The sequence below is a fragment of the Varroa destructor genome, unplaced genomic scaffold, assembly GCF_002443255.2.
Source record: "Varroa destructor unplaced genomic scaffold, Vdes_3.0 BEIS01000004.1, whole genome shotgun sequence".
NCBI classification, from domain to species: domain Eukaryota; kingdom Metazoa; phylum Arthropoda; class Arachnida; order Mesostigmata; family Varroidae; genus Varroa; species Varroa destructor.
The window spans coordinates 14,202,581-14,227,642 of record NW_019211457.1 but is presented as its reverse complement, the minus strand read 5'-3'; the positions used below and the strand labels follow the sequence as shown (position 1 = coordinate 14,227,642).

Genomic DNA, 25,062 nt, shown 5'->3' with positions numbered 1-25,062 from the left:
TATATATATAACAATCAATCGCTAGATAGATTTTTTTTTTCACAAGTAGCTCAACGAGGACTTCAGCACGTGAAAACGATTGGTGTGCGTGATCGCTTCGACCTGAGGCAGTGGTCTCCTCGTTGTTGTAGGATATGTTCTTCATGCCTTGCATACTCACGCTCCATAAGGTGGAAAAATTGCCGCTGTAAATGTTTTATGCATAGTGTCGGGATGATCAGAGAGGATTACTCCGACAGCAGTAATTACTTAGTGACTTCATGTTCATGACCAGCTCTAATTAGTCATAGCCAAAAAAAATATGTCGTAATAGGAAAACAGAGCAAACCTGACCGACGAAAAAATCTTCCGACCCACAAACTTCCTCGAAGGCAAAATCTGAACGCGTCAGAATAAAAAATGGTGTGATCTAGCTTTTTGACATTTTGAAGCTAAAGAGCCGACTACAATAGACGACCATTCAAAGAAGTTGCGCTTTTCTGCAGCTTGATTCGGTGGATAAAAACAGTATACACATATCTAAAATGACTCCTAGCGGCGACAAGTGAAGATGATCGTGCATCTTTTGATGTAACTTGCTTATAATGACGCCTTTCCTTGACCACTCTCTATTGTGGTCGTTGCTAGCTTGCCGTTAAGTAAATGTTAGCTTTTGGTCGCCATGCCGCTATTGCTGAGGAACAATGAAAGCGATACAACAGTTGAACTAGTGGCAAACGGCGGCACTATCTTCGAGGCTAGTGAAAGAAACAGCTAAAAAAGTGTAAATATTTAGGAAGGACAAAACCACAGTACCATCTGTTCGCCATCAGCGAACAGGGACATATCCGATTGCTTATAGTGCAGGTGTTTTCGTTTTTGAGGATTTTATGCTGATGGAAATTATTTTATTTTCTCACTGCTAGGCAACCATCTGGTACTACAACAATGACTCTACTTATTTAAATTTCGATTTGTTTATGAATATCTAATAAAATTCGGAGGAAAATCGATGAAGTAGACTACTGGAATCGTTCGATCTCGATTTTAAATGATATGGTACATTATATTAGATTATTCATAGGTGCCATAAGGGATATTTATAGAAATGTAAAAAAAAAATCGTTTTGATCGAACGGGAATAACCGTGCGCGTTCTGGATATAAATGCGATAATATAACATTGAGATATAACGCTATTTACCATGTTTTAATAAGTAGAAGATATTTTGAATTGTACGTACATCATTAGTGTGCCAGTGATGGCCAGGTTATGGGTAACCATCAAAAACTAGACATTTGTTTTCCGCATGTAATGATATCTTAAAGTCTAGTTTATCGTAACGACTTGTAAACAACGGCCCTTTGTTAATAAGATGGCAGTAAGTACTTAGTTTTCAGTTCCTCTTAGTAATAGTAACGGTACTGTAATTCTCGTCTGAAAAAAATTCTCTCATGAAAATTAAGCTATTCTACAATTGAGTGCATGCACTAGATCGATTCTAGACCGTCTTTTATGTGAGCACAAAGGCTTGTTGGAAATTTTGCCAGCTAATAGAACATTTAATTTTCGTTCGCAAAAATTACGAATCGATCCCAATAAAGGAGCCTAACCCTAATAAGGAGGCTCAACCCTAACACATCTACCGCCATAGTCCCATTCTAAAGCTATAGGCGGCGAGCTAAAGAATATTCTAAATTGTTATGTAGGCAGCAGGAGAGATTGGGTTTTGCGAAATATGTCAGCAGGGGCATACTTGTTCTTCGTGCGTCATCGCTCGTGATTCATCATTAGTTCATAGAAAGAAGTAATAATCGACTATAAACGCGAGATAAATCAATAGACTTACTCTCCTATTGTTCTCGAAATACCCGTGCTATCCTCTTCATTATTGGACTTATATAGCTGCGAACACAGGATGCGAAAAATTAGCTCATACAACACCACATGTTCACAACCACTTGTTTTTACCATACTTTTAAACGCTCTAGTTCTTTTAGCTGATTTAATACTACGAAAAAAACTAATAGTTAATAACAAGAATATGTTGTTTTATAGTGTATTTTTGTAAGATTTTATAAGTCATCGACACTCACTCTATCACAAGCGACGACGTCCTCGAAGCTACACCTTTTCCAAATCGAAAACCCTTGCAAGTTCCGCGTAACAGTGTCACCACGAACAGCAAACGTGACCGGGCTCTTCGGAGTGTTTGCAAAAAGTGACGATAAAAAAAACGAGATTCCAGAAATGCCTTTGAACTGATACTCTATATGTGTATGTAAATGTTCAATAATTCATCAATTTTGTGGCTTCTTGCCTTTCCAACATATTCTAAAATTTTTTTTTTGCTTTTTTCCTTACTCTCCAAAACACCGCAAGCTATGTGGTACGAAATCCGACCGATGAATTTCAGCAAGCTTTGACTGAATCTATTACTCGGTTCGTAAATATCCGGACATAGGTTTTGAGCAATGTAAACAAAACTTATATCAGTTGAATTAATTCATTAGTAGATAATTTATGCAGCCTCTTTAATAGTAACGATTGTTGAAACTCCACAAGTCGATTAAAAATTTAATTAAAAAACCATGGATTATTTCAACGTAACAGGTGAGCTGTGTCGGTCTAAAGTTTACGATACGGGACTTGTTCTTAAAAAAAAAAATGGAAAACAATAGCATTCCGTTAATTCCATTGACCGTATAGGCTGAATGTGGGATCCCCTTCTTATATTTTTATTCATACAAATCACCGTTTACGCACGATAGGCAGCTCGCCCGTTGTGCACACTATTTTGCCTGAGTATGACAAAGGTAATTAATTCTGTCAGTTAAGGAAATCTAAGGCACAGATTTAATTCATTTTTTTATGGTGTACAATCGGTCCGAATCGAATGATGAGTCGCGCACACCGTTCTACACGAACTCTTGTTCATGATATAGTAATCAGAGCCCCATTTTATGCACCGTATACGTTCTCTAATGTTATCATTACTCGCAGTACCCCCACAGCATTAACAATATTGAAATTACCAACGTCCGGTCGGACTCATATATAATATAAGAACGAGTACAATTAATAAATAATCTTCTTCATTTGTACGAGTCGAGCCAGCAGCTCCTGGTTTTTGCCAACCAAAAACCTGACCGCCGAAGCCACCGCGCTGAGTTATTTGGACATTTTTGTTATAGCCCAGAACTCCAACTTATAGTAATTCTATACATTGCGTAGCATATCAGCGATATTACTTTATAACGCCATACCATTACAGCGACATTGAGTCAAAGCAGGCGTCCTACAACCACGTTCAACTGACCACCGAGGCCATTGCTGTAGGTCCTGCTTGACACGTCTGCGACGACGAGCTGAGATGAAAGCGTTCGTCAAAGTACATCTAATATATGAAACGACGTCTCTATACTTAGGCTTGAAACCAATGATAGGAGAAGTTGACCAGACACCTGCAGTATTGTCCTATCGTCCAGTTTTACCTGCGTACCGTGTACAGTATGCATAATGTGCAGTAGATAGATGAGATCACAAGCAGTCCTTATTTGTTTTGCGCTATTCGTTCCTGGGCAGTAGTGCTTGTTAAATCTCGGACACCTTTCATCTATCTGCTAATACAAGGATCTGTTTGTTTACCCGTCGCCACGATCTCGAGCTAGTATCGTCGAGGATCGGATTCGTATATGGGCATTAAGCCACACCAATAAGAATGCGGTTCTATGTTCAATATATCACGAAGTCACTGGAACATGCAGCCATGTTTCTCCATTAGACCTAATAAAGCTAACAGGTCCTGTATTAGTTTGTAAAGGCGCTTGGGAACAAAAGATTGAAAACGCAAATTCCTTATGCTTTTCATCAGTGTTCGTATCGAAAATTTCTGTTTATAAGTGTATGCTTATATCAAATCTATACAAGGCCCACTTGTAAGCGAGCAGTCTCACCAAAATTGATGAGGCTAAACTATCTATTAGGAAGTAGGCTGGCCAACATCTATCTATATACTAACTTAAACTAAACAGGGTTTCTTCGTTTTTTTAGATGTAGCAAATCTATAAGAGAAGTTCCTATTCCCCTTTTTTTAATCAGCCAAATAAGAAAACTCCCAAGTAGCTTGTAGTTAAGCGAAACCAATTGATTAATATGCCTTTTCACCTACTGGTTTCACCAACTGAAGTTAATGTGCTCCACTCATTTCGCAGCATTTTTCATTTTTCTTAAACTCGACGACAGGTTGTTCCATTAAGGCTTTTTTTCTTTTTAACATTAATAGAGGTACCTGTAGTAGTCAAAGTGGAACAATCTATTTTCACACGTGGCATTAGGATTATCATTATTATAATCACCTCTAGGTGTCACTAGTGTCACTTTGAGCTGATTGCATGCAAAAACAGGCCATTGGCATAACCGTTAATCCGGCCGACACGTAGGCCAGGCGCGCGTTTCTATGACATGAGAAAAGCCTTATTGGGCTACTTGACAAACCCAAATATTTGTTTCGCACTCCACCTCTTGGCAGGGACATGTGTCGTAGTTAACTCGATGATTAATAACTAAAAATTCCGAACAAAAGGTAGTGACAAAGGCAGGGGAATTTGCTTAGAAAAAAATTAGTGTATTGTCCAAGGAAATTCATGGAGTTATTATTACAAAAAATGAAAAGTTTATTAAAAGACTGCTCTTGATAACCACATTTTTTAGCCAGTAGCATTCGTAAGGCTGACGAAAAGCCTACAGTTTTCATTACATAGGCCTAATAAAGTTATATTTGGTAAACTAATCCCTCACTGTCGGCTATCAGCCTATAAATTACAGCTGTAAGAAAAAATTGTATCAGACGGTAAACTTTCCTCTTAAGTGTTATGATTAGCATAAATGTATTGTGAGTGAAGGTTTACGAGACTAGCGTATATTGATATCAAATATGCTTACAATGCGGTGCAATATTTCATTGAATCATTTTACAGAATGTCACAGAATGTTTGGTAAGATCTCCTCGTTTATATCCATTTATTTTAGGTCTTAAAAAAATTTACAAGGAAACGATTCTTCCATTAGAGACGTTCTACAACTTCCACGACTTCCATTCGCCTAAGCTCGATGATCCAGATTTTGATGCCAAACCGATGGTCTTGCTGGTGGGCCAGTACTCCACCGGAAAAACAACCTTTATTAGGCAAGGACACCGAGTATTGTATTAATTGGGTATCTGTATACATAAATAAGTAGCCTTTATTCGGACTCGCAGCCACTGCTAAAGATCAGAGGACCAACGCAAGCCACCTGGCTGATTCGCGCCCTCTAAAGTAACCTCTTTTCAGTGCATATATAGGTAGGGCCATCTATTAGGGAGTAATTTTTCTATCACAATCAATTATACAGTCAAAATTTTACTTAAATGCAATATTAATACGATAAGCTGCCTCAGCCTTCTTCATGGCATCTACTATCCTACCTGCTTTTTACTGCTCTATCTTTGAAATGACAACAGTAATATTTCCCTTGAAACTGTCCGCCGTCCATTAGACTGCTTTTCAAAGCATTTTTACTCACCTCGTTACCTAGCAGATATATGCAATACTTCAGTAACGCGATTAAGTTATTACTCACGTAAAAGGCCTGGGCCAGCCCACACACATATGCCCCACAACAATTTGCAGTAGAAGAACGTCTGAGAGAACACACAGATTATATCTATATATAACTTTATTCTTAGTCCGTTAAAAACAACAGCCGCCTACGCATGTGGGCTCTGTACGTGCATGTATGCACCCTGTTGCCCTTCATTATTATCATAATTGTCATTATCATTAAAATAATTGACTTGCTGCGAAAGTTGTGTATTTCTATTACTATCGGTAGCAAAGGGGCAAACATTTGACCAAAAATCAACACACATCACTACACGCTATTACTTTTTTCCTCAAGACCGTTTTCATAGTAAGTTTCTGCCAACGACCATAGCGTACAATGCACGATCAGTAGTTTATCGGTCTTCGAACGAACATACAATTTTTCTATTGAGCTTTAGGTTATAATCGTTTTCTGTGCTAACGATCGCGATTTCTCTTCTGCTAACATGACTAGATACCTACTGGAGCGCGACTTTCCCGGTATTCGTATCGGACCTGAACCTACAACCGATAGGTTCATAGCGGTGATGTACGGGGAAACCGATGGAGTGATTCCCGGTAACGCTCTCGTCGTTGACCCCAAAAAACAGTTTAAGCCATTGGCAAAGTTTGGCAATGCTTTCCTCAATCGGCTGCAATGTTCAACACTGAATTCGCCCGTCCTTCAAAGCTTGACCATTGTGGATACGCCAGGTAAGCAGGGTGGCAAGTAAATGCGTCTATGCATGGGTCTTAATTTTTGAAACATCGCCCCAAACAACGTTTTCCAAAACGATTTAGAAAAAAATAGCGTATCATTTAGTTCGCAAGGTCTAGCTTACCGCTTTACTATCCTTAAGTTTGTAGGGAAGCTCCCAAAGAAACTCACTTGATGCTTTGTAGAACACATATCTGCAAGGCTTGTTCAGACAACATCGAAGCTACGTTTTAGCCGCTTACTGGAATAAAAGCGGGGCAAGATATTAAATCGATCTCGTAATAGCTGCTATTGATATGACTTGTTCTGTTTTGTAATTGCTTCTTTCATCTCTCGTCATAGTTCACACGACATTTTTGCGTATTCTGTAGACTACAAGGAACGCAAATATGGCCTGCAGGACAGCTCTTATTTTGTTGTTCGTTCAAACATCGTTGGTTAAGCACAGACAGAGTTGTTGGTCAATTTATTCCACTGCTAATTGTTGCTGCAATAGTATGGGAAACGTCATCACGAACGTGGTATTTGTTGAAGTGATGGGAGAAGGTGATGCCCGAAACCTCAACTCAGGCTATCATAAGCTTAGCCACGGCCAGTCACAAAGCATAGACGTAGCTTCAGATCTGAATTAGTTAAAATGACGGAATAATTAATATAGGACAAATACAGCTTATGGAAATGTCTATGGTTGCAGTAAGTTTTGCACAAACAATGGAGTCGTATAGATAAAGAATGAAAGACTTAGTTCGACAGGTACACATATATATGTGCCAGCAACATTGTCGTTTTTTTTGTCTGAACAACAGCCTACAAGCTGGGAATGTGCTTTATGCCTATGATTACCGTTCTAGCGTTTGGTGTATGTAAGCATTTCGCATTGCAGCTTTGTGGCTCATCCTATAACAAACTCAAATAAGACAGCTCCCGAGAATGCCAGACAATCATCTATTTCTATTTGATTACATATTGTTTCAATTCCTAAATCATAATAACACTATCTACTAGTAATGTACCGTTACTTCGATGCTACCTGAACCATCTCGTAAAATGCGAACGTTTCGTTACTAACGGTGAAAGAATAATAGTGAGGTATCGTGACTAATCCAAACAAGTCGAGACGCCGTAAGTTCAACGCAATTCTATTGCGCGTGCCCTACGACACGACATATCTCTGAGAAACAAGGTCTTCTCTTGTGATCGTAAACTAGTAGCGGTCTCTTACACTATTAGCAAATCTTCATGAAAGTCTCTTCGATCTCTTTATACAATATGACATTGTCAGGGTAAACACGCACATCCATAATCTCGTTAGACACTTCCTTCCAACAGAATGGCGGTGTTTGAGAAAACCTCGACCAGCTTGACTTCGTTGTGCGACGATTTTTTATATTTGGACGGGACTATCTTGCGCGCACAAAAAAAATCGACCCGTTCAGCCACCGCGATGACTGCGGCGAGTGCTTGGAATGAAGCACAGGTATGAAAAGACATTTCTAAAAGATAAGCTACCCCGCCTGCTTGACGCGTATGCGCGTGTCAGACTGAGACAATTGAAATGAATCAGTTCATGCACGATCTCCATTAATTTGGCTTTAAAGCCAACAAGCGTGTTCACTGCCATCCTATCATCTTGGTACAAATACCTTCTAAGAAACTGTCTGTATCTGCCGGCAAAATAAAGCGTGGTTCTGACACTGCGACACATACGTATCGGAACGGCCTACGCTTCGTGAATTGAAGAGGAAATACGTGGGGGCGAACAGCAAGGGTGGCAATGCTGATAAATCATTTCAGTCGCCTACATTTGACAGTTATGGGTAGAGGTGAAAACGTGTCATCTTCCACGCGTGGTATAGTGTATGCGTGCATAGACCGTTTGTCATTGCCAGAGGTGCGTCAATTCTGCGTGTCAATAGAAATTTGAATTTTAAAGAAGCGATACGATTTTCAGCCTGAAACATGAAGTCATTTGGTGTGGAGCAAAATCAAGACATCTTCTATTTAAAATAAAGCTACCTGACCCGTCGAAAGCGAGGCTTTTGCTAAGATGTGTGCTGCACCTATTATATACATCTATATATATAAAGCTACGTTAGTTAAGAACGAAATTAAAGCAAAAATGACATTTCTACAAGATAGTAACCATGCGACAGCAGCGAAGTCCGCTAGAAACTTGGCTTCAAACAGCTGTGCTCCAAGGACACAACTCGGTCTATATTTGGTGAGCGAGCTGAACTGTGAATACGCTCGTAATGTTGAGGGCCTATAGAGATAACGGATAAATAAATAGAGCCGTTCGTAAAATCTTGTCAACATGGAAACGTTGCTTTTAAACAAAAAAAAAAACCCCGAAAATTAATCTGATCCCAAAAAGCTAACCAGCATATCAGAGGTGACAATCGTCGTTTCACTGAGGGTCTGCTGCGATAGGTGGTAGTGTCAGGGCATTGTCTAAAAAATTAGGTTCACCAGGGAATGCGGGTGTATGGCGCGTTTTGGATCGACAGTTAAATTTATTAGCTTTCCATTGATTGCTGGCCTGAGCCGACTGTTAGTTAATGGTGTTAAATTTGAACGAGATACATGTAAACATAAGTTGTTACAAAAAGGAAACGTCTTAAATAGAGTAGAAATTTAACGCAGTCGAGAATTCCCATGTTTAGAATTTGTAGTAATGAATAATAATAACGAAAGAAAAGATTAACCCAACGAATTTTTAAAAATTTTACATGGATTTTTCGTACGTAAGCCGGTCGTTTTGCTCTACGAAAATCCAGGCTGTCCTGGCAGAACTCCGGCAACTCGTTGGCATTAATTATATGTCGTTTCTTTGAGATGTGCCCCTGTGAATTTGATATTATCCGAAAAAGACACCGCTAATAGGCTACTGAGTGCGTCCTTTCGATTAGTTCGGAAAAAAGCTGAAGCTGATCGCGAATAGTACGAGTACGTAAGTGCACGATGAGAGACGACACGAAAAAGTACACCGTTTTAATGCGCTAACTTCAGGCCATTTCACTAATTTCTGCACGCTTTTTCCTGACAATTCCCTGAACAGGTATTCTATCTGGCGAGAAGCAGCGTACAGATCGTGGCTACGAATTTACTGGTGTGTTAGAGTGGTTTGCCGAGCGCGTCGATCGCATTATCTTACTATTTGACGCGCACAAGCTTGATATTTCGGATGAATTTCGAAGATCGATTGAGGCGCTTCGAGGACACGACGACAAGATCCGGATCGTACTCAACAAAGCCGATATGGTCAATGCACAGCAGCTGATGCGTGTACGTTTCCGTTAAAGGAAGCGAAATTATTTTAGTTACAGACGCTGTGTATATTTGAACATAGAAGATACCTACCTCATCAATAGACTCATTCCAAATAGCAGAAGTCATTTTTAGTTCATACTTTGTGAAAACAACATGAGGAGTGGTTTTCTAGTTTAGCCATTCCAGGTATCATATCGGCTATTAGTATTCTAAATGATTGTTTCGTCTGACAGACAGCCCGCCATATAGCCAAATAAGGCCAGTTCCATATTAGCAGATTTTAGCAAAGGAGCTGCCGTAATGTGTTGATAAATAAATGGTAGTATCACTACTATGCACCTACTTGCCGAACTTAGATTCAGATCGTGCATAGCACTCGATGCAGTCTCGTCTGCCCTCCTCAATGACGTTGAAATATAAAAGTAGCGGCGCTGTAAAAACGGGCCATTGAGCTTGCCAGATTAGGAAAATTGGTCGTTTTCTTTGGCGAAACTAAGCGTTGATATTTTACAATGAAATGTAGTGTTCACAATAAAGGTCTGACGGTCCATTTAAGAGTTCATTAGATATTGAATGTCATCATATATTGTGGTTGCCACTATCGTTAAACGGACAGGTCTGAAAGTAGAAAATGAAATCATATCGATTTCGTTGATCTGGGCGTAGAATCCAACTGTTCTCTTTACAGATATGTTTTGTGCAATCGAGCACAGCTGGCAGGGTCTAAGTTGATCAATTTTCCTTTTTTACAGGTATACGGCGCCCTTATGTGGTCGCTCGGCAAAGTGCTGGGAACGCCAGAGGTCGCTCGTGTCTATATTGGCTCATTCTGGTCTGAGCCGCTTGGGTTTGACACCAATCGAAAGCTGTTCGAAGCCGAGGAACAGGATCTATTTGCCGATATTCAGAGCTTACCAAGGAATGCTGCACTCCGAAAACTCAACGATCTTATCAAGAGAGCAAGGCTTGCAAAGGTAACACGAATATAAATAACGTTGCAACCATAGCCACTGTACATCTTACTAATGCAAAAAACTAACAATAGTAATAGCAGCAACAATGATTAAATCTAAAGAGCGTGTTAAACGAAGCTTGAGTTTTACGTAACGCCACATTAAGCTGTCGCTAAAGGGCATGCAGTCTTCTTATACGCTGTCTCCATAGATACGCCAGGTGAATAAAGATGAACAGGGTATGTCAGTATTTCGATCGACGTCTACCTCACCGTTACAAAGACGCTGTGTTTTCCTTGACATTGAGTGAAGTTAATGTGGGAAGGATAAGAGAAATAGAATACCTTGCAAAGGTTATCCATCCATAGATTTGGTGGTAACCTAATTGGTAAATGTTAGGTTAGTCCGTAGATGTATAAACATCGTATTGACTCCTGTTATCAAAAATCGCAAAGAACGTGGGAACGAAGTAATGCAGAGAAAGAGTTGTTTGCTGAAAATGTTCACGATTTTCACTATCGGAATACCCGTGTAGGCTGGATCGTATAAAAGCTCTCTTTTTGTTACAGTTACGGCTGTTTTGTAGCACAAGGTAACATGCTGCTGTAACATACCTGCATAGTCGGATTTGCATCTTCAATTTGTCTGAATCTTCAGTTACATCTAACGGTTCTACAAGCTGATAAATATTTAGTAATCACAACGATTCATTACCCCAGTGTGCTTGACTCATAATCTGGACCCGGCTAGGTCCGGGTCGCCATTTTGCTCTCTCGACTTTTGCTGATCACGGTTCTGGTCTTTGAGCAGTTTCAGCTTACACTCTTTCGGACTTACTTATATCTTTTGCCTGAATTATACTAGATTGACTAATTAATAATAATTACTAAAGATTATACTAGACGATTTTATGTCTACAAAATAGATACAGTTAGGAACCGTTGATTAAATTTCGATAACAATACTGTGCCCAATATTTGGATGCGGGGCGTGCCGTTCGTAATCGTTCGTACAAAAAAGCGAAAACATACAGATGTTGTCTCGGTGGTGCTATTTTGAAATTTGTCTGCTAAACTCCAAAGGCAACGTATAAGAAATATAGTCTTTCTAACTAAAAGTTTCCTGTGTTAATTTTGCCTCTGTACACGTGCGTCTAGGTCCACGCCTATATAATCAGCGCATTGAAAAACGAGATGCCTTCGATGTTTGGCAAGGACACTAAGAAGAAGGAACTTATCAAGAACCTCGGTAATCTATATGTGCAGATTCAGAAGGAGCACCAGATCTCAGCGGGTGACTTCCCTGATATTAAGGACATGCAGGAAAAGCTGCTCAACTATGACTTCACGAAGTTCCACCCGCTACAAAAACGCCTGTTGGACAACGTTGATAAGATGCTGGGTGTCGATATTGCCAAGGTGATGGCGATGATTCCCCAAGAGCAAACTGATCACAAACACGAAGCGGTAGTCCGCGGCGGTCACTTCGAGAGGTGCGTAACGAATCTGCAGTGGAACAACACTAGAGAATATAGAGAAACAAAATCTGTTAAACGGGAACTACTAAAATCTACGAAAACCTAAAAAAAAAATGACACTAAAGACAATCGTCTTTTACTACTAAACTAACCGCTATTGGCAGGTAGTTACCAATTCCAATATATGCATGTTATCAAATTAACATAGATCTTTAGATATAAAGAGATATTCGTATATCAGGGACTCTTACATACGTAGCTAGGTCATATATGTAGCCTAAATATGTAATCAGATATACTCCGTTAGTGTAACCATCAATGGTGATGATGGTGAGGCCCAAGTTCACGACGTACGATCTTACTAATTTTGTTTGATGTTATTATTTGTAATTCTTTTTTTTACTTGCAAAACATACAATAGCAAAGGTACACCATTCGCATATGGCCGTGGCGAAGGCATCGATGCTGGATCTCTCCAAAGTGAATGGGTCGTTGAAAAGGAACGCCACCGTTACGACGAGGTCTTCCAGAGTTTGGAGCCCGTCGACGGCAAAGTATCTGGTCAGGCTGCTAAGCAGGAGATGATCAAGAGTAAACTGCCGAATGCCGTTCTTGGAAAGGTACAAATTATCATTTGTTTTCTTCCACGCAATTTTTGCTAGATAATATCATAGATGACGACGTTATTAATTTGTGCCATCGTTCTTCGTTTGCTACCCCTCTAATTTATGATGTCTCTTATCTCGTCGCCTTTCATAGATATGGTACTTGAGTGATCTGGATAGAGACGGTCACCTTGACGCTGACGAATGGGCGCTCGCGATGCATTTAATCAACATCAAACTCAGCGGTCACGATCTTCCGGCCGAGCTTCCCGAACATCTCGTGCCACCATCGAAGCGGGGTTTCTCCACTTCGTTGAACTGCTAGCCATGAACAGCAGAGGGGATTTTTACCTTTTGGACGATGGCCTATTGACGAAAGAGTGTACGCTGTTAGATTTTATGGAAGGCCAGAAATCGGCCGACTTGCTTAGTAATCGTAGTTACTGCCACAGCTTCGTCTAGCTAATGGGAAAATGTGCTCGAACAAAGATACGTCATTAATGGCGAATGTCAATAGCCGACTGCGTCATAAATGCGCTGACACAATTGGTAAAGTGGCAGGATGAAGCAAGATTTTAGGACAAGCCTGTATTGAAAGCAGTTCCTCGTGGACGTTGAAGGGGATCGCTTGCATGGGAAGACCAAATTAAGACAAGTTGATGTTGCAGCTGTTTTCCAGTACCAATGATAAGCAACTATGCGATTGATCGAGGGCTCCATGAAGATGCAGGGGCATTATTGTTAACGTTACGATGATAAAGAAGAAGACGACGAGACGATACGTCGTTGCAGGAGAAACTCCCGAAGCTGTGAAACTTTTACATTTATAATTTAGTTAATTAGTATTAGTAGTATTTAAAAAGGTCGGTATCATATTTAAGCGGCTTTGAATTGATGATAAAGCGATACAGTAGTGTCTTATCTTCAGTCATGATATTTATTCTACGTACCCTTTTTAATCTGCATTGATATATGTTGTTTCATTAGGTTTTTTTGAACGTCCATACACTTATAAACTTTACAATTAAATAATGCCTGCTGGTAAGGTTGCACCTTAGGAATGGAATAGATACAAGTTCCCTGCACGTTGCTAATTATAATAATCAGCCTTCTTAAACGAAAGTACTTGATACAATCGTATGATCGAATTAGAACGAACGGAGCTCGGGCCAAAGTAGATGAGAAAAGAACTTGGCTAGAACTGCTGAAAAGAGTTACTTACTTTTACTGCCAACGAAGCGGTGCCAGACGTATTTGAATTATGCGTTCGCGTAGATGGCAAATATGATGATATATACCCTTATACAGGATGATATGTAAGCAGTCGACAGGCGAATTTGCATAGAAAGATGTATGCAAGTATATATATAAACTAGTATGGTAAGTGTTCCATTATGTGAACGTATTTTAATTAGTTTAGCTAATATAAAGAGACATATATGACAAATTAACACATATGCAAAGAACGTTTGGGCAGAGAAATAAGCAAAAACTGAACGAATACGGGTGAATGAGTCTGTCTTACCGGTCGGTAACGCTATGGAAGGGGATAGTGCCTTTGAATCAACCGTACTAAAAGTAAAACCGTAAAAAAAACAAATTAAACAAACAACCACAGCAATAGCCATCTGTCTGGCTGTATAGTTCCATTACTAGGCCATAGCTTTGAGGACTCGAGACAGGCGTTTCGAAGTATATAGCGACTGTTTTAGGCAAGAGATACTCAGTCACCTTTCCTGACAGATTGTTGATCGTCCCAGGTAACCCTCGTGTGTGACGGTATTCGGAGATCTACAGATTGCTAGTAAGACGAACGGCGAGATAGATGCCACACGATGCTTGTTTCCGCAGCGTCTTTTCCCAAAATCAGAGCCGTTTGTGGATAAAATCAAACGCCGTTAATGGCGATCATAATGATGGTGAAACCTAACAATTTACTAAAGGTAGCAGATAGCTAGGAAGAAGCAGGCTGGCTAATTAAAATGATTTTCTAATGTTAGGTGATATGTGTGCGTTTGTGGGTGGGCGCGTGTGTGGGTGTGTCTGTATGTTTTGATTAGGTCAAGACATATAGGTCATTAGGGAAAAATGAAGCGAAGACCGGACTAAGGTGAATGTTTAAAATAGATATATAGAGAGGATTTAATAAACTGACAAGGGCCGACAATTCTGTTACAGGGGTATATATAGGTATCAATAATTGCAAATATACGTATCGCCGGCCGTATCGTCGCAAGACCATATCGAAACGACACACACACACACACACACCGTACATAACCGTTATTTACAAATGTGCGTACATAAAATTCGAAGAAGGCGAATTGCTCGATGCATTGTAAGTAAAGAAATTCTCATGTGATGTTATTAAATCAAATAAGCAAAATAGTGCAAATGGCGCTATAAAAAGGCTGTGCTCCTTCTCCTTAGGAAGTACACCCCGCCCCGATAAATAGGCCATTTACGGCACAGATACAAACACATATGGTACATGCGGGAAAAGAAGAAGATCAATATGAAGTCGAACCAGATCGATATATGACGAGAAATGAAGGAATAACTGCTGTGTACATTTGTATTGTTAATAAGCGACGGATAGAAAAAATATATAGATTGCAAAAAAATATATAACGAGGGAAAGAACCGTACCGATTACTGGTTATGTTATAAAAATGATATTAACAATAACAATAAAGTCAAACATGCACCAGAAGCTACCGACATTATCTGGATTGCTTGTCTGTATGATATAGCCGTAGAAAAATTTTAGCACTGGTCCAAGCGATGACTAGAATATCTTTAATAGCAAATTTACAGAATTTACTATTGAGTAAAAAAACATTTTTTTTTTATGTTAATCTGGATTGTGCGTCGCGGTAGCTTAGCGTTGAACTGGGTCAACCAAAAACACTTCTAGCTAGCATCATAAAAATTCGCAACGATGGGTCACACGGATTTCAACGCCCAACTAAAAATCTATCTGACTAAAGCGTAATGACAGTATTTACAATCATCATTTTAACGATTTTGTCGTGATTACCATCTGCCATCACCAGCCATTCGAGACGGACCAGGCAACGGTATCGCTTGTAAGAGCTACCGAAAAAAGATCTGCACATTTTTTTACGTGCTTTACATGTTAAATTAAGAGCGTCGACTTTGTTTTGGGCCAGTTGTGAGTGATCTTCAAAGGTAGACTAGTGAATAGTTGACATTAGTCATTTTGCCACTACGATCACAGAGGTTCCCTTCGTTTTTTGAACGTATTTCTGCAAATCTACTTTGCATATTGCGTGTCCTGTACCGCGACTAAAACAAATGTAGTTTCAGTCATGAGTCAAATGAAGGTCAGAACAATATAAACGTTGTTCAGCCTTATCTCACCCCTAAAAAAGGAACATATGACTTACGGTAATTTTTACATGAATATTTGTATATTAGTAGTGATAACCCTCGACTTTTTTGTGAAATTAAAATTAAATGATCTACACTCAACGAAATCCATTGAGCTGGACTATGATTATTGTTTTTTTAGTATCCGCAATCGAAACCAAGGAATTAATTATCGCATGGATGTTGGACGAGGCACCTTAATCTATATTTCTGCCACCTAACCTTTCACCTAACTTCAGTCGTATTTATTCTGGCTACTGGAAAAGCCCTTATAATCATTCTTTTTCATATCAAAAAAATTATTTGTATTTTTGTACGGCACGTAAATGATTACTCTCTTGGCTGAACAACCTATTTTTATTTTTTATGCAATTTCTGGGTTAAGCCAATTTTACTTGGAAACTATTTTTCAAAATAATTATTCCTTGATTGAATAAGGGTATACGTTTCCACTAGCTCCGTTTGGCTCAAAAGTGTCAATGACTTGTGCACTGAAACTACCCCGTAATGTTCATCGGCTATCAAAGGACGCTACGAGACCTATAAGTATATTAAGAAGCTATTATATATAACGTAATGCACATACGTGCATAAACTTGTTATGGCGGTTGTTGCTGATCGACAAGAACTGACAAGTAATTCACTTCATTAAGTCGAAAGCCAAAGGTATGAACCACCTGGTGTTAGAGAGGATGAACGACAAATGAGTAAACCTGACGGCTTGCGAAACAGGAAGTAAACAAGCGTTGTCAGCAAAAAAGGAATTGTGTAATTGTGGCCTGCCAAACTTGTTCTCATTGTTTTACGCTGCAGTCCACTTGAACAGATGAAAAAAACGAAGATCGATGATGGATTCCCTAATGATCCAGTGGCAACCTCTTTGCCATGATGACTTGTGGAGAACTGAAGTGGTATAGTGTCGGAATCGAGTGATCAGTCACCTGAAATGGCAGTGCCTGAAATAGCGTGATAGTTTGAAAACTTTAATTTATTGTCTCTTTCCTCTAGTTTAAGCAAATTTTTAGACATTACGTACAGTTTTGCTAACATTTAGATTTGGTATCTATTAGCTAAATTTGGCCACCAGCATCTGCGGCGCTCGTGTAGGGTGATCTCTACATTATGATTCCTGTGGAGATAATTATTATTTTATTATCAGTATTTGCGGGACATTTGGGCATTTTTCGTAACGTTGAGTCCAAGTGGCATCTTCCTTCACGCTATGTGGAAGATCACTAAGCACCTCCTCACTCTGTGCATCATAAACGAGCAATATCATTCCGCGGAACGATGGCTGTTTCGGCCATCGGCATAGCAAACTCGGCCAGCATCTCAATCGAGTCTGCTGAGTAGAAACCCTTTATCATTAAATGCTCGAAAAATGAGCCCATCATGTGATAGGTAGGAGGAAACACCGAAGGATCTGGCCTAGCGATATGTTGCGATGACTATACTCATCCAGAAGTAATTATAAACTATTGACACCGTAGAATAACGTTCGACAAAGCTTGTGACGGCGTAGCCGACGGAGTTACCGATAGTAATTGACACCCAAACTTTGATCGAAGTGGCTCGGCAGAAGGTTGGACAAAGATAACTTAAGGGTCGCCGAATTTATTTAGTTTTTATTTGGATACATTAGGCGGAACGCGTATGTCTGATTCGCCGCGAATGTTTGTAGAAGTTCGAGAAGTAATGATGCGTCAAGGCCTTTCAAGCAGTTCAGGATTTTCAGGGCGATGGCATCTACATCTGTGGCAAGATTCTTTGTAAGATCGGAGCAGTTTGCAGTGACTGTCATTTACGTAACGCGTCGCATCGACTCGTCGACGGACTCAGCATGGCAAGCGGTCAGCACTTCGGCGACCATGATTGCGGCGCAGAACAGCTCCCATTCTCAGAGTGCGGTGACAAAAGATGAGCCGACGTCGAGAACGAGCCTGCGCCTACGCATCAGTCATCAGAGAAGCGGATTCTATTCAGAATGCCCCTAGTGTTCGGGAGCTTACACACTGCCGCCCATATCACGGAAACCGAACACCCCCAAACGATAATTAAGACTCAACCACAATTACGTCATCCGTGGCTTTTTCGTTAGTGTCATTGGCAAAATATCAACCCCCATGAATTACCACGACGACCGCTTTTGTCTTGTGCGGCCTCTATATACTCATATAAAGATAGTTTCATGGGTATCCATATAGTGAAACAGACTCGGCCGCACATCCGCGCGCGGCGAAATCGTCGCTCGATGGTGGTACGGGTTTTTGAAACTGGAGCTCTTCTTGGGGCGGTTTCGCATACGATATTCTCAGGAAAGCTTTACTATTAAGTATATTCACATAGGTGAGCAGCTTCAATTGTCCCGAAGCCTCCTGTCCTTTCAGGAACACCGTTGACGTCCGGCAGCGGTGCAGAGCCAGTTACGAGCATTTGTAGTGTTGTGATCCTTCCCGAATAATTGCAAAAAAAAAAACTGCCAGCACTTACATACATGGAAAGCTTACTCCTGTTTCTTGGCACTGTGATCTGTAGTTAACGCCACAAAATAAAACTGTTTGACTTCCGCGTTTTTAAATTACTTGTTATTTCGAAAGCGCTCACAGGCGCCATTTGTCGTAACTTGCTTCGGCATATTGTAATCGAAGTGACACGAAAGCTGTTGTGGCAATACCGATTGTTCATGGGGCCAGCTTTTCTATGCAGTATTTTTTGCCTACAGTAATTGTAACGGATGATGAGCAGGGCCAGATTGACAGTAGATACAAAAGGGCAACTGTGTCGTTGTTGTTACCAATAGCTCTCAATGGAGTCGGTCGCCATGTTTCTACCTGAACTTTGCTATACTTCCGTAAAAAAAAAGTCTATTTGTATGGCGCGTCCATCGTAGGTCAGAGACGGCTATTATAATCCGTTGCTGACCGCCCTACTGTATAAACTATAGGGTTTTTCTAAGATCAGCTAGTTGGACGAAAAACATCTAGTTCTAGGGTGATTGAATAAACTGATGGAAAATTGCAGCGAACGTAATGAATGGAATCGAAAATTTTTAAAATATATGGGAAAGCCGAGCAAAATGAGCGACGAACCCTTTTCTTATATAATATATATACAAAAGAATAAATTACAATAATAAATGCTAATATTAACTTACTAGCGTTATGTTGATTAACGTTAATAAATGCTTTATTAATTTTGTATAGTTTGATCGTTCATAACTTTAAATACTTGGATTACTGTGAAAGTGGCTACCGATCGTGAAGTTTTTTCGTAAAAGAAGTTTCCGAAAGTCAGATGCCGATAATTGGAAAATTTCTGCGCTTAGAAATGAATGTAGATGCCGCAAAGGATTTCTTCATTAAAATACGAAAATTAAAAAAATATATATACTTCATTCATGTGGCCAATCTCAGAAATCTTTTTTGTTTGTGTTATAACGACGAGATGCGTTTACGTAAGGGTTGATATATGTGTAGATTGTGTAAAACGATTATTATAGCGAAATCGGAGTACGGATCCTATACTTGGGTGAAAGTTCCTAACATAAACGATACGCTAAAACATTGGAACCGAAAGGGGTTCGTAACAGGTCAACACACGAGATCCTCTTTCTTCTTTCAAGCATCAAGCAGTGCCAGACGTGCCGCCCTTAGGAATCCTAGCAAGTATTTAACAGGAGCCATTATTTACTATCATTAATACTACCCACGTGGCATGCTGGTCACGCAAGTGTCCCTATACTTGATGAACTGTAAGTGATTTTCAATGAAGGACCCCTATAGTATCATGTATACCCTATTTAGCTGCATCGTGTACGACGTTCGTGCCACAGAAGCTCGTATGTTGATCTGTGATCTATGGGGCTGTCAGAAAACGACTTCAGCTGTCAAAGAACTCCTCTATTAATAATAATAAATAGTAATAAACAAATAATAGTAAAATAGACATTAGTGGTAAAGTTTAACGCACATTTGGTATAATTAGACGTTCCAACTCATAGAATCTCTATGACTCAAGCTGGTCACAAATGTAAATTCTACAAAAATGAGCGATAGAATTCTGTACGAAGACTTGTTCACGGTTAGCGTAGCATGAAGCCTATAATATATATGTATATATATGATTTTCTTAGATAGACCTACCCACTTTAGGTAAGTTTATTAATAATACATGTATTTGTATAGCAGGACAATGTACCATATAATTTTGTTTAAACTCATGTGTTTTGTGGACTTGCTACCAAGGAAACTGGATGTCTGTGTCAAAAAATATATTTATACAAAGCGGGCCTAGATTTTCTTCTGCGGTCTTCATTTTATACCCGTTAACGTAACAGGAGGGAAATACGTAATAGAAATAAGAGTACAAAACACGGTTAGGGTTCTCGAGCTGCCGAATGGTCTTCTGGAACTCGACAGAGCGTTGCCTTTCCTTGCATATAGCAAGGCTAAGCTTGGAAATTGCTAACTATTTTTCAAGTATCAGGACAAAGCCAATGCAAACATTAAATAAAACATATTTCACAACATCAATGGGGCGCCACTAATCAAATTCAGATTGACAGAGCCTTAATCATCGGAAATGTATGATGGAACGGTAAAACATATTTTACTAGCTGATTTGTACACGCAAAGTTGCGTGCTTCTAGTTCATTATTTGTGGATGGAATTATCGGTCAGGACCCAACGATACCGAAGCTATACATGCGTCAGCAGAATGGTTTTAATCATTACTGAAACTTTATATATAATTGAAAGTTCATTCTAAAGTTAATCTTGTCTGAAAGTTTATCATAACAGAAGCTGGATCGCTGGACTAAGTGTAGCTTCGCCCCATTTCATTACCACCACAGCCATCACGTTACAGGTAGTAGCTTTAATGTTAGCATAAAGGTCATAGAACAAGCTAGCTGATTAATTTGATTGTTTTTTTTTTTGGATAAAAAATTTTTTTGAAAAACTTTGCTTATTTATATATATACAGCTAATAGTTAAAAATAGCAGATAGATCCAGGATTGACTCAAAAATGCAAAAGTTTGCCTTTGACGTGTGCAAGGAAGTGTAGATAGACAGGAAGCTGAAGGATGAAGTAAGCCTAGTTATGGTCGGCCATTTGACTGTATCGTTTAACACGAAATATGTGTTGGTCTTTATCGAAGGTTTACAATTATCGGGGCTACAATTGACATTCTGTAATGTTTGTGATGCCAGTCGTAAATTTTCACATCAGGCAACACTGAACAACAGTACGTAGTAGAAGTCGACCCTGAACGATGGTATTTAGGAGTAGAATTTGGCAGGTAGTGTGGCATGATAAACAGCCGCTTACCTAGCGGCGTGCAGGCGGCGTCGGAAGTCGGCCATAAATAAAGAATTGAATTTTTTGATGGTGTCCGGTTAATGCCCGAGTAAAAATTGAATTACTGCAAACGTAGTCAGCATATGCCAAAAGCAGATGATACACTAACTATAGTGGAATTAAAAAATCCTTATTAAAAATACATGAAGCTGGTACCACATATTGCTGCTCCATGTATGTAATCATCAATGGCTCCGCGTCATTTTCTAGACAGTGTATGGCAGTGAGTTTAACCTTTCCAGACAGCAGAAAAAAAGATTGCGTATATATATATATACATACATATCTCCAGGTATGTCGACCTTAGCCAATTTTGTGGCCCTGTTCCTCATCGTCGTCCTGATTGCCGACAAAAGTGTGGTCCAGGTGAAAACAACGTCATATGCAGCACGCAATTCCGGTGGCCTTATAGGCGTTATCGACGATACACTCTCGGGGGTGGGCGGAATAGTTGGTACGTACATTATACAGTGGCAAATTATTTGCGCTCCTTCGACGAAACTGCTTAGTGACGTCTGAAAAAAACCAACATGGCAGCTTCGAAGAAAAACTAAACATTTGAAAAGGGTTTTTAGATTGCATGATTATGCAAGCATTATTCGGGTGTCGCTCAGGGTAATTTTTGCAAAAAATGTGCGATAATTCTGAAAATTGCAGATGCTGAATATTAACAGTAAGGAACTAACCTGTCGGTGTTGTTTATTTAACAGACGGCGTGCTCGGTACGGTCACCGTTAGAGGTGCCAACGGCAGAGTCAACGGAGCCCTAGGAAAATAGCATTTTTGCTGTTTCCGGCTGATAACAACTAACTCCTGTTGCAATCGTTGAATGAAAATGACACAGACTGACTATTCTAGTTTCCTCTAGATACAATACGATTTTAGCTTACGTTATCTAGAACGATTTTATATTTAGCAAACATGCAAAGGAGCAGGTGCTGGAGGTTTAACAAGAAAATTAACGAGCTCACGCTACCAGAAAAAAGCACTCCGCATCGAATACAGATTGAAATAGCTTTTTCGTCTCTCTCTAGGCTAATTTTATCGTCGAGAACTGTCGAAACACAGACACAATTCTCTATGAAATATAGGATCAAACAGAAATAAACGCTTCAAAATGTTATGCCAAGCATTACTACCGTAAAATACGTAATACCGGCATTCTTTGGAATGCATGAACTTCAGAAATGCCGCGCTTGAGATATGTTGACTTAATGTTTCAAGTTTTTACTACGATTTTACACGTTATCACACGTTATATCCGGAGAACCGATTCAATACTTTGGCAGAATCAAGAGGCGTTCGTTATCATCTTAATTTTACCATGACTCGCATTTACGCTTACAAGTTGGTTTCTTGTTACTTTTGTTATTTTTTGTCATGATCTTATTATTAAATTAGTGAGGTTATATATTTGCTGAGAGATGCTTCTGGCGAAAGCCGATACGAGCATGACCGAGTTAGCATCAACAGGAATGGCTGTGACATTTTTACGTTATTGCGGAAGTCGAGCACACCGAATAGTGTCCCATGTTTTAGATTGAATGTATTAGCCATAAATCAATAAATTTAGAACTAACAGTGGGTCTTCAGTGAGATTTTGCTTTTTAAGTTGTTTTTGAGGTTTTTTTTTTGCGAGAACGATAAGCGTCAAACGTAGAATGTTACCCTTGACTAGATCTTGCATTAGTTACAAGTCGTTCCAGCATGGATTGCTGAAATTTTTTTTTCGCTAGAATTTTTCTGCTTTACAGGGATCTAACAAAATTGCTAATGTCAAAGCACAAAAAATAGTGACCTGCTTAAAAAAAGTTCTATGAATTCGCTAGTTCCGGTGTTCACATGACGATACGATATTGGGCCTATTCTCCAAAGGTGAAGGTTCGCAGGTCGTCTTTGTCGACGTACTACTACAATTTGAGTATGAACGCCAAGTCAATCTCGAATCAAAATGGATGACAAATCGTTATTAAATGATTAATCGTCCACTAGGAAAGTTATTCATTCGTCTTGAAATAGACGTGTTTTTGTATTTATGTAAAAAGTTACATGTAAAAACACTTGGTTACTATGAGGCTGCTAGCATGACTATTTGTTTCTCTAGTTATATTCAAAATAATATTTCTAATTATATCTAAAATAATATTTGTTTCTCTAGCAGAGCCTGGTTGACTCATTGGTACAAATCATGACAAAGTCCGATTGAAAATGCCATAATAACTCATTATAGTCATTACCCATCTGAATCTCTACCTAAGAACACTGCTCTGAACGTATTGTGCTAAGTATAAACAATTTATTAATAGAACAAGAAGATGGGTTGCAAACATTCGACCAGCTATAGGTTTTTTCATTCTATCAAGTTTTACAGGGCACCAGGTGGCGCGACGGCAGAGATCTCTCGGCTACTCGGCTGGTCACAATGGCAGGTTCCTACACAGAATTTTTACGAGTGATGAGAGGGTGGGTCTCTATGTCAATAGGAAACGGTGAAAGGAATTTTTATTCCTGGACATACGCCTAAGTCCAGAGTAAGAGCAGATCTCTATCGGAAAAAGAGCACGATTCGCTTTTGACGGGACGAAAAAGGTTTTACAGCCTAGCGAATTTCCGAGAAAGGTATGACAGTCCACAAGGATCTACATAAAGCCCAACTGCAGCGACTAAATGCAGCTATTTAACGGAAAAGGCCCGGTGACAGCATCAAACACCCATGGCGAAAGTAATAAAAGCCGTCCTGCGTAAAGGTTTTTTACAGTCGCTCTATCCTTTCGATATCGCACTAACAGGTTCGTATTATTTCCGATCATTGCCAAATGGAATTGTTGCTATTACACTTAATAATAAAAAACATATTCCACGAACTGCCTGAATGGGTTCTTCAGCACTGACTCTAAAAATTTTTGTGGACACGAAGTCAATGGATTGAGGTACAGATAGGGGTCTTGCGGAGCCGCGGCAATGACCGATCTGCTGCTAGAGTTCAAGCGAAGATTTTTTCCTTAAGTAAAAAAGACGGTTTGTTTCACTTTGACCAACTGAATACTTCCCAAATTTTAAAATCAGAAGTTTGTTCAGAAGGGAATGATGTCGGGTAGATAAAGGTGAATGGCAATGCGTACTAGACGTGCTTTTCTAACAGGGGTCAACGATTAAACTAGACATATGTTTCACGTCCTCAGCACATGGTTTTTCGACGCCTGAAAATATGGTCTTTCGAATTTGTCCAATTCATCAACGTTCTACCCTGGAATTCTACCCGCCTTCTTGTTAGTGTTTTAACGCCAATAGCGGTCCTCATATCTATCCTTAAATATAACCATAAACATGATACTAGCAGTTCTATGGCAACGACATCAATGAGTGACTGCTGGCACTGACATCATCTCAAAAATACGTCCGTATCACCCTGCCAAAGAAAAATAGTCTCTTTTCATTGTCGTATTGGTATCGTTGTAGGGTTGCTTACAATAGACCGTTGCCTTTTCGCGACTCCGCGCATTTACCGAGCGAAATAGTTACATCCGAGGTTAGATTATCTCGCTGGCCGTTTCAATCGGCTTCAAATGACCACAACAGTAACGATAATAACATGGCTAAGATAAACTCTTGTAAAGTTGTTTCTAACGCTTTTGGTGCCGCTGCCACCACCATATTCATGCTGAAATCCAAACAAAGCGTAAA

At 39.6% G+C, this 25,062-nt stretch overlaps 1 protein-coding gene and 2 long non-coding RNA genes across 3 annotated transcripts in view; 2 read left to right on the top strand and 1 right to left on the bottom strand.

The window, feature by feature from the left end:
• The window catches only part of Past1 (putative achaete scute target 1), a 25,850-nt gene extending 10,498 nt beyond the window's left edge, over window positions 1-15,352 (top strand). The window contains exons 3-9 of the mRNA XM_022804014.2: window positions 5,011-5,167; window positions 6,079-6,317; window positions 9,380-9,606; window positions 10,344-10,565; window positions 11,702-12,036; window positions 12,443-12,641; window positions 12,781-15,352. Coding sequence (XP_022659749.1) covers window positions 5,011-5,167; window positions 6,079-6,317; window positions 9,380-9,606; window positions 10,344-10,565; window positions 11,702-12,036; window positions 12,443-12,641; window positions 12,781-12,951 — 1,550 coding nt within the window. The 3' untranslated portion in view covers window positions 12,952-15,352. The remainder of the gene's footprint in view (window positions 1-5,010; window positions 5,168-6,078; window positions 6,318-9,379; window positions 9,607-10,343; window positions 10,566-11,701; window positions 12,037-12,442; window positions 12,642-12,780) is intronic.
• LOC111249747 (uncharacterized) lies at window positions 13,825-25,062 on the bottom strand. Its single transcript, XR_002673073.2, has 4 exons — window positions 24,848-25,062; window positions 22,065-22,191; window positions 21,661-21,893; window positions 13,825-16,975 (listed from the first exon to the last, which is right to left on the bottom strand). It is a non-coding gene; the product is annotated as an uncharacterized LOC111249747 (long non-coding RNA).
• Window positions 20,729-22,974, top strand: LOC111249748 (uncharacterized). Its single transcript, XR_002673074.2, has 3 exons — window positions 20,729-20,885; window positions 21,671-21,832; window positions 22,089-22,974. It is a non-coding gene; the product is annotated as an uncharacterized LOC111249748 (long non-coding RNA).